The sequence below is a fragment of the Pavona decussata genome, unplaced genomic scaffold, assembly GCF_977016875.1.
Source record: "Pavona decussata unplaced genomic scaffold, jaPavDecu1.1 SCAFFOLD_6, whole genome shotgun sequence".
In the NCBI taxonomy this organism is placed as follows: Eukaryota; Metazoa; Cnidaria; class Anthozoa; order Scleractinia; family Agariciidae; genus Pavona; species Pavona decussata.
Genome location: NW_028145430.1, coordinates 7,382,501 through 7,395,302, shown reverse-complemented (window position 1 = coordinate 7,395,302; position 12,802 = coordinate 7,382,501). Strand labels below are relative to the sequence as shown.

Genomic DNA, 12,802 nt, shown 5'->3' with positions numbered 1-12,802 from the left:
CGCTTTTTTTGGCGCCAACGGAGCGTTCTGCATGTGTTCCGCTTGCCTTGAAATTTAATTTACAAAGAGCTGATGTATTGTACTGTATTTTCATACCCAGTGTCCTCGCTCGAAAGACTTTCGCAACTCTATTTTATTTCGCAAGTGTACTCTGTCTCGAAATGGTACAGAAACTGTATTGTAACAAGGATTATCGTATTTCCTTTAATTTGCCTACTTTTGTTACTGCGCATACATTCTGCGCATCTCGAAATACTGGGGTCTCCTGTGGGTGGTGCCTACTAACACAGGGATATCTTTTGCGCGGTTTAAAATTTAACTATGCGGAGGAAGAAGAATTTATGAAGTGCTCTTGGTGTTCAAAAGAAACTTGGGGGTAGCCATGCATTTTTCAGAGATATTAAAGCTTCATTATGGAATAAAACGCATTACATTGCCTTATATTTTACTGCGTGATTACCTCCAATTTTCATTTTGGATTCCAATAGCCCTTGCTAAAGTTTGCTTTTCCCGCATAGTCTTCCCTCACCGTCCTTAAGCTGTTACAATCTACCTATTTTTCCCGCCGCTTTCCCACTCCGGCTCCCTTCGGTAGTTTAGACACTCTCCTCAGATCGCGCTCGTTGGTTTTTAGAAACCTCAATGGCGATAGCTCTATTAAAGCGTACCAGTCTCGATAATCCCACGGGAAAATAAGGGGACAGTGAACAGTCTATTTATTCATTTATTCATTCATTCATTCATTCATTCATTCATTCATTCATTCATTCATTCATTCATTCATTCATTCATTCATTCATTCATTCATTCATTCATTCATTCATTCATTCATTCATTCATTCATGCATGCATGCATGCATGCATTCATTTATTCCTTCATTCATTCATTTATTCAGTTAGTCAGTGGTTGCTTTCATACATTTATTCATTCATAAATGCAAAATTCATGTCAATATTGTGACGTTTCAAATCATTTGATGACAAAAATAGGAGATGTTCTTACCTTAGCCAACACGGTATTCGCATGCTTAAAACAAACGTACGGGTAGAGCTCGCTTTGCTCGTACTTAATGTATGTCACCAGTTTGTCTTGTGGAATTACTTTGCTCCCATTCTCATAAAACTCTACTGGAACTTGGAGTTTTCCATCTTTCCATTCTTTTTCCTCAAACAGTACTGTACATCGAATCACATCACCTCGACGAACGGCAGCCTTTCCTAGGTTAGACAAGAGACTTGCTATTGACAAAAATCTGATGACTATATTTAAAAACAAAAACAAGTTAACGACGCCAAATGCTATCTCTTAATGAGTGCGTGTATAAAACAACGAAACTTCACAAACAAATTAACAAAAAAAACGGCAGACAAACAAAACCGGTTAAACAAAACAATGCAAAAACGTTTCGATCTTACCGGTCAATGTAGTCTTCTTGGGGGAGTGATTTAAGTCATTAAAGATTAACCTATCATCGGTATGGTATCCTACAGTTCCACCATGCCATCCTGGAAAAGCATTTGTACCGTAATCTTCAAATACCACGCCAAGTCCGAGCCACTTTGTCTCGCCAGTTTCCACAATCATTACCTGTATAAGCAATTCGAGAAATATGATAACATGATTCCTGTTGCCTAAACCAATAGGTCACTTCAGAGTTGCTTTGAACCTCATTATGAAAGCGAGGCTTCGGCATAGTTTTTATTCTGAATATTTGGCTTTCATTCGTGTGCAAACAAAACTCATTTTGATCAATAATGATTTCTTGAAACATAAGCAAGCGAAAATTAAAGTTAATAGCCGACGTTTCGGCGTCATCGTGACACCATTCTCAAGGCAAAGTGGATAAATTAATGCGTAGATTCGATTTCTATACTTTAAAATCTCTACAAATTAGCATATTAACAAAGGATCACAAGTTCTTCAGGTGAATACCTTTGCGCGAATCGAGTCTGTTTGCACGTTTAGGGATGGTTTAAGTTTTCTTATGAAAAGCTTCTCCTTAAATAGGCAATCAAATTTGTTAGAACATTTAGCTAGCACGTGAAATTGTTCTGAAAGACAACGAGGCACGTTCGAGTTATGTTCGCTCAAGTAGTGTTTACAAATAGACGACGATTTTTGTTTGTGTCCATCAACGCGTTCGTGGAGGTGGCCGCGAGTGTAACCAACATATCCTGCATCGCACAGGTTACATTGAAATTTATAAACTAGACATTGTTGGTTAACAGTGGCAGGCTTGAGTTCTCGAATTTTAAGGTCTTCGTTGAGTTTTCTGCTGATAAACACAGGCTGAATTGTGGTCTTGATTTTTGAGCTGAGGTCTGTGATACGTTTCTTCACTACATTAGCAGAGGCCTGATCTTTAAACTCATTTTAATATGAAAAACTTTGCACTTAGCCACGCTTTCGTGATGAGGTAAAAAAAAAATCGGGAATAGGCTATTTAACCCACTCATGTCGGTGGTGTAAACCCAATGTTGCTACCGGCGTCCTCGGAATCTTCTATACTTGGATTGAGCAATCTGCATGAAAAGGGTATCTGTAGAAGAAAAATGATCGTGCGTAGGAATCGTCCCTTTACGCGGGCACTTTTTTGAGTGCTTTATATAAGAGAGACCTTTTTGTCGTTTTCATATGACTTCATGTTTGACAGAATTATTTGAGTTTTAGTAAGAGTTTAGGGTAGGGGACACTTTGTGATGTCTATCATACAGTTCATGCATCTCATTTGCGTGCATTTCTGGGCATATATCGACATCACTCGATGGTTAATAACCCTCTTACGTTTCAGAGTGAATGATGCATCTCAAAGGAAGAAATGTTTTGGAGTTATTCGTACGGATGTATGTAGGAGCGTTGGGATTACCGTGAATGAAAGTAAAACGTACTCCGACAGAGTCTGTAATCCGTGTGCCCGCAAAATCCGAAATCTAGGAAATCTGTATCAGTCCATCCAGAGAGCATTTAAACTTAGCGAGTCTTCTGAATCAAAAGAAAATTTAAGTCCGTCGAGCGGTGCACAGCAATCGAAGCGGCTGCTTAACTCACCAGCGGGGAAGAGCCCTTGTCGAAAGGCAGTTTGTGTCACCTGCCCAACAGCATTCGGAAAAGTATCTCTCGGGCCAGTTGTTCAGCCCGGAACTTATCCGAAGCTTCTCGCTAACAAGGAACGAGAAGTCCTTGCTTCAGTACAACAGGTCGGCCAGGGATCTGGAAGCGCTTAGAAGTGGAGATACTGTGCGATTTATGCCGCCTGGAAAGTCGACTAAAGAAGCTGTGAAGGCAAAAGTTGAGAGATGTGTTGGAACTCGGTCCTACAAGGTGGTTACCGAGGGTGGGGCCAGATATCGTCGGGATCGTAGAAAGAGTCACAGAGCCTACCCCCTGGGTGTCGAGCCTCGTTGTCGTGCAGAAACCTAATGGACAAATTCGGGTTTGTCTGGATCCTAAGGACCTCAACAAAGTTCTGAGGAGTAGCCACTATCCAACGCCGACAGTTGAGGATATTCTTCCAGCGCTTTCCCGAGCTAAAGTGTTCTCCACCGCAGACACAAAGAACGGTTTCTGGCATGTTGAACTTGACGATGACAGTTCGTGCTTAACGACATTCAATTCACCCTTTGGGAGATTTTGTTGGCGTCGGCTGTCCTTTGGTCTGTGTTTTTAGCCCAGAGGAGTTTCAGCAAAGGCTAAACCACGCATTGAAGGCCTGAAGGGTGTATTAACCATTCATGATGACATCTTGGTTTTTGGAGAAGGCTCCACAGAGGAAGAAGCGTTGGCAGATCATGACAACAACTTCCACTCCTTAATGCATCGGTGTCGGGAAAAGAACATTAAGTTGAGCCGGGACAAGGTGAAACTGCGACGCAAAGAAGTCCCATTTATGGGTCACGTGATCTCAGAGGAGGGTCTTCGAGCAGATCCCGACAAAATCAAGGCAGTGTTAAAAAATGCCCACCCCGACTGATGTGGCCAGTGTACGAAGGTTTATTGGATTCACGAATTACTTAAGCAAGTTCTTGCCTCGACTCAGTGATGCATTGGAGCCACTCCGTAAGCTCACTCTATCAGATGTAGAATGGTTTTGGTCTGACGTAGATGACGATGCTGTCCGACAAGTGAAACTGCTGGTTTCAAATGCGCCTGTCCTCAAGTATTTTGACTCGACAGAGAGCATCACCTTACAATGCAATGCATCAGATAAAGGTCTGGGAGCAGTCCTGTTTTAGAAGGGCCAGCCTATTGCCTATGCGAGCCGAGCGCTAACCGACGCGGAGACGCGTTACTCTCGAATTAAGAAGGAGCTTTTGGCTGTCGTTTATGGCCTGGAAAAGTTTCACACTTACACCTATGCTAGAGAAGTGACTGTGGAGTCAGACCACAAACCTCTGGATGTTATTTTCAAGAAGCCGTTACATCGAGCGCCGAAGAGGCTTCAGCTCATGCTCATGCGAACTCAGATGTATAATATCAAACTTGGCTATAGAAAGGGATCCACAATGCATCTGGCTGACACCCTCAGTCGCGCTTATTTACCCTACGATGGGAGCCAGGAGGTCGCTTCATAGATTGAGAGCGTTAATATGACACAGTACATCCGTCTGAAGCCAAGTACTCCTCAAGAAATTAAAGTCCACACGCAGAAGGATGACAGCCTTCAAGAGCTGATTAGAGTCATCGAGGCTGGCTGGCCAGAAACCAAAGGGAAGCTGTCGCATCTGGTACTGCCCTACTTTGACATTCGTGATGAATTGAGCGTCTACGATGGCGTGGTTATTAGAGGAGAAAGAGTAGTGGTCCCTATGTCGCTGCGTCGAGACATGCTACGTCGTCTCCATTATGCCCATAGTGGGGTTGTGAGCACCCTGTCGCTGGCTAGAGAAAGCATATACTGGCCGGGAATGAGCAGTGAAATCAAGCAGTTTATTGAAAGGTGTGAAGTCTGCAGGGCGTTTGACCGGAAGCAGCCAAAGTAGACACTCATTCCTCATGAAGTTCCCGACCGGCCATGGGCGAAAGTCGGAGTTGACTTGTTTACTTACAGGGGTCGAAACTATCTCATTTGTCTTTATTATTACTCTTCGTTCTGGGAAAACGATCCCCTTGACAACACTACTTCAGGAAAAGTAATACAGAAGTTTAAATCGCAGTTTGCAAAGCATGGAATCCCGGAGACGTGTGTATCAGACAATGGCCCTCAGTTCGCCTCAGTCGAATTTAAGGAATTCAGTCGCCAGTGGAACTTTGAGCTTGTAACGAGTTCTCCAACTTATCCGCAAAGCAATGGAAAGGTTGAAGCTGCCGTTAACTCAGCTAAAAATGTCATGAGGAAGTCAAGGAAAGCCGGAACAGACCCATATCTTGCCCTCCTCGAGTACAGGAATACCCCAAGTCAGGGACTGGGTACTAGTCCAGTGCAGCGTTTGATGAGTAGACGGATGAGAGCACAACTACCCATCGTTCCTCAGCTTCTTAGGCTAGTTGATTAGCCCGGGACTTATCCGAACTTCTCGCTAACAAGGAACGACAAGTCGTTGCTTACAACAGGTCGGCCAGGGATCTGGAAGCGCTTAGAAGTGGAGATACTGTGCGATTCATGCCGCCTGGAAAGTCGACTAAAGAAGCTGGGAAGGCAAAAGTTGAGAGATGTGTTGGAACTCGGTCTTATGAGGTGGTTACCAAGGATGGGGTCAGATATCGTCGGAATCGGCGTCACCTGAGGAAAACAAAGGAGCCCTGCGAATGAGCCCGCCGCGTCGTGTATCCAGAGAGATGCCCCCAGTAGTCAAGCTGACGCAACCAATGAGCCTGTTTTGCCATCTGGGAATTCGGAGCCTGTTGCTTTACCTGAGCAAGGCGCAACGACATGTTCGGGGAGAGCAGTCAGAAGGCCGGGTTATCTGAAGGATTACTGATGTATAGTAACTCGTTGGAACTTTATTTGTAACAATCTCAAACGTTGTACAGAAGTTTAACTAGTTGGCGTTGCTGTTTTTTTGTTTTGTTTTTTTTTTTGTTGTTTTCTTTGGCTTGTTTCTTTTTTTTTTTTTTTTGTTATAAGGAAAAGGATGTAACAAAATGCATTGTTTGTGGCATGCCTCGTTTAGGTGTCAGAGTCTGTTTATAAGTTGCTGTCTTAGGTCTGAGCAGCCATTAAAATAAAGGGTCACAGTGCTTCTCAACGGCGTGTTCTCGCTTAACTAAACAGAAACCAAGAGTTACTGCCGATTCCTTTCTGAATATAGATGATCGTCCGAAGGGAGAGTTTTACGTGAAAGTCCTGCTTGTTAGCCCGTCTGAAAACGTTACAGTACCTTATCGAGATCTTCTGCTCTTCTCTTAATGATCTGTTAAATCCACGCTCAGCAAGAATATCGAGTTCTTTTTGAAGGCAATGATCGAAATCACAATCACTGTCAACCATATTGAAAACTACTTGAGAATTCATTCCTCTGTAAAGATGTCAGGAGATTGACAGACCTCACTCTGCCCCAATCAGATTGCCGCGTTCGTGGGCGAACGCCATTCTGTAGAATCGTGGGGTTTGCGGGCAAGCGTTTCATTCGCCCCTCCTCCCCTCCCCCCTTACATCTTTATTTTGCTCTCGCCCCATTTCCTAGGCAGCCAAACTTCGGGGAACGCTGATCATGAAAACCCCACGGAAACGCTTGCTACGCAAGCTAACTGATTGGTGACTATTGTCAAGAGATGCGTACGGTAGATTTAAATACAGCAATGAGTTTAGTTATAAAACAAAAGAAATCAAGTGACCCGTGGGTCTAGCTATGATTATTGTGGTTTTGGAAATCAGAACGCGTTCTCATGCAAGCTCATATTCCAGACCTCAAATGAAACTTTTCTCCAGTTATGTACAATCTAAGAGTTTCAACTAGAAGGCTATGTTAGAGGCTGTTTCTTGGCTAAAGAAATATGTTCTTATCAAACTTTATTTTGATCGACTTACGTTTTCTAATTACGTGTAAGTTTTGAACTCATCATGGTAACTTACCTCAAAATGAGGAAATTCTTTTGAAAAGGGAGTGATATATCTGGCACCAAAGCTATCCCAGCTCACAGAGAGTCGTTGACAGGTTAAATACAAACCGTCGACATGTATGGCAGAATGGGTTTCCCAAGCCTAGGGAAAAAACACCAGTAGTAAGTTTTCGATCATTTCACTTTACAGCCTTAATGTATAGTCATTAAACATTCACCACTCCATGTTTTAAGCTCGGAATCGCAACGCTTCCCATTGAGAAAATCGGAGAACTTTAGGAATAAGATCGGCTCAAGTAACACAAAATTTATCAACAAGATGAATGCTAATTAACTCCAATTAGGCCAAAATCCGAAAAAAATAAACTTAAGTCTTGTTAATTTGTACTTTGACCGTGAAAAATGTCGTGCAAACAACGGTCACAGAGGGGTTATGGCCTCTCGAAAGTCTAAATTTGTAATGAAAATCTGTATTCTTTTACTTGTACTGTAAGAGTTGTCCACAAGCACTTTTAACAGATCAAATCTAAGAGATGTCATGAATCCTTAGCTAATTGGTTTAAAAAAATGCTGAATTCTTAAAGTTAGCGGAACAATGGAAAAAACATTCTAAAAACTGTATGATCGACATGAAATCGCCAGCAACCATGAACCAATTAAGAAGGTATTCTTACGTGGAGTGCAATGTAAACATGCGATTCATTGACTTCCCATTTCAGAGATGTGAAAAGATGTAAAAGATTTGCTAATTCTTTTTTTTATTAATGAAAATGACAGAGTTACATCGCAAACCAATAGCAATTGCAAATACAAATTCCGTTAAAGAAGCAAGAAACGAGAGGTGAACTTGTCCGATCCGCAACAATGGTAGCAGATTCATTGCTTAAATTAAGCTTATCGTTTGAAGTCCTCACAAAAAAATAAGCACATACCCAAAACAAATGAGAAAATGAGTATTTTAATTTATTTGCCTGTGCCAATAGGAAATCAAAAGCTCCTATGAGCCAACTCGTGAATGCAGATGACACCTCAGTAACTACCTGGAAAGCTAAAAGAAAGTATTTTTTTGCCCGATATAACGAAAAATAATTATTCTTGTACTAAAATAATTGTAAACTTATTTCCTACACAGGGAATATAAAGGTTATTCTGATGCGCTGATTTAAAAAAGTCACGTGCTATTTTAATTAAAGTTCATGCCAACAGGTAAGGCGGGGGTAAACCTGAAAGCCGTTTTCACGCGGCTTAAAATCGGTTAAATTGAAATATCTCGTTCGCGTTTCAAGCAATCCAAAAACTCTCTGCTCATTCCGTGAATCTATGTTGTGCGGTGTTTTGTGAATTTTTGGGTGATTTTTGGGTATATTTGGGACGAGAAAGTTTTTCTAGAAGGATTGGTAAAATTAAGAGAAATAAGAAATATTGAATATTTAATGAAGTTTTAATACGTTAATACTCGATTGCCGCTGTTGAAACTGCCGAGCATCCCTTAGAAGTTCCTCTTTCCATTCACCGTTTCCAAGAGGTGTGTTCCCTGTCGAAAACGCTAAATTTGTTAATTTCGACCAGCACCAGAGTGAAATTCCTCTAGGTTACGATCACTTATTCACTGTGCATGCCTGAAAGTTAACAACCCACCAACCAACCAAGTGAAAAACCCACCATCGCTATAAACTCGTTCATTGCGCATGCGCGCATTCACGAGTTTAAAAGGAAGGAACGCCACCTAGAAAACCATACAGTTTGTTATATCTCTTCGCAACGAATCGGGAGAATAATATCAAATGGACATAATAAAACTTGCGTTCTAAGGACAGACATCCTTAGAAATCAGGAACATCTCTACAACAGATGTATGCATGGAGACAACAAATCCTCACGCTTCTTTGTTTCAAAATAAAAGCTATATAGAAGAGTATCTGAGCCGAATATATTCCTTTGGATAACAACTGTACAACTGTATTGTCAATAGCGAGATGTTACTTAGAAGTGAACCAATGATTCTCCAATTTTCCTTTCCTCACGAAGACTGTTCTAGAAAATATCCCCAGAAACGAAGAGAGAGATATGATACAAAGCTTAATGACACAAAAAATAGTGATATTGCAGGGAATGAGCTCGATGAATGTGGGTTACTTTCGCTATTTGGTGCTCGCTGGTAATTTTCTGAATTCTCGACTGTGCGAAATTCAGCTCGGGGCGCAATGACTCTTTTGTGAATGTGGGCTCAAAGAAACAACTACTTTTTATATAATCATTTTCAGCCAACTGTCATTTATGTACAGCGTTGGACGTCAATTGTGCAGTCAATACGTGTAGAAAGGTAGCTTAGATGTGCTGGGTAATTGATCTAGCTGACCAATTCGAAAAAGGCAGTCCTCGCATTAATTACACACATGTTAAAAAGTATTGTTTAAGATACGTACCTCTTTACCAATGGGCAAGACAGCTTTGTCAAGGTTTTGCTGTCTCGTGAACGTTCTGTAAAGAAGCTGATTCACCATGCTTCCTGTGTTTTCTGTATCATCACGTACTTTATCAACTTTTTCTATAAAGGAAAATACATTGCTAAGATTTGAATAGTAATTGTCGTTGTTAAAAAAATAACTTTGGGGGAATCTGAATCTGAATCAGAAATACGACATTTGGCCTGCATTACTTATTTTTCGCTTTCTGTAGGTTCACCAGGTGTCACAGAGAACATGTATTACTATCAAGTAAAGGTTGAAATGCTTTGTCGAAATCATCATCACTCTCACTACCGTCACTTGCTGGAGTCATGCTTTTAATCAATTCTTTGAAGGATTTACTTTTTGATTCCTTGAAAACAAAACTTTCGCCAGTTTTGCCATTGTTAATTTCATCTGTGTCATAATTTAGTTCTGTTTTCCCAACTTTTTGATTTTTGTTTAGTGCCTCTCTAGTGTGTATCCTTGCTTATTAGGTATTAAATCAATTCGCTTGAAGGTTTTCATTTCTTCAAGGTATTCTTCATCTGTGTTTTCCTTTGTTTTTATTAAATTGATCACTGATGGCATTATCTATAAAAGTTATAGGTACACATGTGGCTTGCTCATGTTTGCTGTAGTTTTCCCTCTCTTTAGCCTCAGTATAAGTTTCAATGCTACAATCTGATACAAATGTTATAGGCATTGTCATTGTAGTGGTGCAGTGTTGCAGCAAGAGATCCTTTAGGTCTGTTATTTGAAATTTGTTGGTATAGAGATATTATGATAATGGAGTATTGCTTTGGTGGCAGGAGGTCAAGGGCCTTAGTGGGATGGAATCAAAAAACGGAGACTTAGTTTAATCAGATACAAGTTAAAGGGGTCTCTGATCTCCCCCAACTAGAGCAAGCCAACACCATCAATAAAGCTTTCCTGGAGCCATTGGAAGATTACAGATTACCATCCCCCTTCCCCGCCTTCCCTTGGAGGAATCTCCTGACATCCCACATATAACGGAGAGTCGAGTAGCAAAAGTACTGGCCAAGCTCAGCCCTAGCAAAGCGTCTGGACCTGACCAAATACCGAACTGGCTCCTGAAGGAATATTCTGACTTCGTGGCTTTCCCTGTTATGGAAATCCTTAATGCCTCCTTTCACGAACAACGTTTACCATCTATGTGGAAGACAGCTGATGTCACTCCCCTGCCAAAGAAGAAACCAGTGAAGCTTTTAGAGAAGGACTGCGCCCAATCTCTCTCACTCCGGCTGTCTCTAAAGTGGCAGAGGGCTTCATCGTGGACGATTTCGTCAAGCCTGCAGTCTTGAAGGTGCTTGATCACAGCCAGTATGGAGCGATACCCAACTCCTCCACCACTATGGCACTGATTAGTATGCTCCATCATTGGTCGCTTGGAACAGACGGGAACGGCTCAACCGTTAAGACCTTGTTATTTGACTATCGTAAGGCTTTTGACCCTATTGATCATAGCATTGTCATCACTAAATTATCCCAATTAGATATCCCGCGTAGTGTTGTCAACTGGGTTTCAGATTTTCTATCTGATCGATAACAGAGAATCAACCTAAAGGTGGGTTGTTTTTCTGAGTGGGGTTCTGTCCCATCCGGAGTACCACAGGGAATCAAGTTAGGCCCCTGGCTGTTTGTTTTAATGATTAATGATTAAGATATTAGTTCACCACATCTTTGGAAATTTGTAAACGACACCACTGCGTCAGAGTTCGTTCTGAAGGGTGGTGCCAGCAATGCGCAGTGTATAGCTGACCGGGTCAGCCAGTGGTTTCATGATAACAGAGTCCACGTTAACGCTGATAAATGCAAAGAACTGAGAATCACCTTCGCCAAGGAACTAACTGATTTTGACCCAGTGATTGTCGGCGGAAAGGAGCTGGAGGTGGTGGACAGCGTCAAGTTGCTAGGTGTAACAATAAGTAGTTCCCTCTCATGGAACCTCCATATAGATGAGGTGATAAAAAAGGCTAGCAAACGTCTGTATTTTCTGGTACAGCTAAAACGGGCTAGGGGTCCGCCTAGTGACCTTGTGCTTTTCTATACTGCATGTATCAGGTCAATAATTGATTACGCTATACCGGCCTTCTACCATGCCCTTCCCCAGTATCTTAAAAATGAACTAGTGCGTTTACAGACACGGGCCATATCAATCATAGTACCAGGGGCCAATGGAATGGAATGGAAGTTTTGGGGATCTTACCTCTGGGCGACCACCATGATCAGCTTTGAAACACCCTTTTTAACAGGCTCCTTTCGGACCCAAATCATAAGATTAGAAACCTGTTGCCTCCAACTCGCAGCTGCAACAGTTACAACTTAAGAAAACAGCGCATTTTTCATGTGCCCAATTTGAAAACTAATCGGGCAAGGAAGTCCTTCATATACGCTATGGCTGCGACGGTCTAACTAAATATAAGCAAATCTTTTAGAACATTTAAATTTTTGTAAATTTTTATATTTTTGATGTATTTTCAAATATTTCTAAATTTCAATCTTTTTATCTATTGATTATTATATAATTGTTTTATTATTATATTTCAATTGTAAAATCTACATAATTCAGCCGTGAGGCTGTGAAGTGGTTAAATAAACTATCTATCTATCTATCTATCTATCTATCTATCTATCTATCTATCTATCTATCTATCTATCTATCTATCTATCTATCTATCTATCTATCTATCTATCTATCGATGCTGTCAAGTTTAACTTTGTTGTCAGATAATGATCGTAGGACCTTGTGTTTCTTTATGACGTCTTTCATGATTTCATTGTTGATTCAATTAATTGGTCTATAGAATGTTGTTGAAACACCAGTTGAGTTCCATGATTGTTAGTCATGATTTTTTTCAAAATCAGTAAGTATAGACTCTCCTGTTCTAGAAATAATGGCCTAATGCTCCTGATGCAATTAAAAATTTCTCCATCTTCAATTGCTCCTTTTGGGCCAACAAAGTATAATAGACTTTTGCTCTTGCTTTCAGCCATATCAACTAGGGCTGGATCATATATACTGGGACAAACCGGTACAGTTTGTCAGTCATCAATCACTTTGAGCATAGTGCTGATTTGAATCTGTTTGCCTGAAAAATGTTGTGTGGGGGTTCACCATAGTCAATTTTGGTACTGTGAATGGACTGAAATCTTTTGATGAAAATGTTTTCAGTTCTGAAGGAAGAAAAAGGGTTAACTCCTTCCACTTAGTTATTTCAACACCTTTTCGAGTATTTGAAAGAGAAAAAGCAACCTTTGTGGTATTATTTGTTTTTGTCTGCTCAGTAAATGACACTGTCCATGGGAAATATCTGATATAGCAGTTTGAAGG

The 12,802-nt window shown here is 41.0% G+C and overlaps 1 protein-coding gene across 5 annotated transcripts in view; it reads right to left on the bottom strand.

Annotated features, from left to right (window-relative positions):
- Positions 1 to 12,802, bottom strand: part of LOC146489548 (transient-receptor-potential-like protein) — a 56,163-nt gene that overhangs the window by 3,680 nt on the left and 39,681 nt on the right. For all 5 annotated transcript variants that reach the window (XM_085109417.1, XM_085109427.1, XM_085109436.1 and 2 more), the window contains 4 exons: positions 9,427 to 9,548; positions 7,014 to 7,142; positions 1,417 to 1,588; positions 1,004 to 1,218 (listed from right to left, as the gene is read on the bottom strand). In XM_085109417.1, coding sequence (XP_084965543.1) covers positions 1,004 to 1,218; positions 1,417 to 1,588; positions 7,014 to 7,142; positions 9,427 to 9,548 — 638 coding nt within the window. The remainder of the gene's footprint in view (positions 1 to 1,003; positions 1,219 to 1,416; positions 1,589 to 7,013; positions 7,143 to 9,426; positions 9,549 to 12,802) is intronic.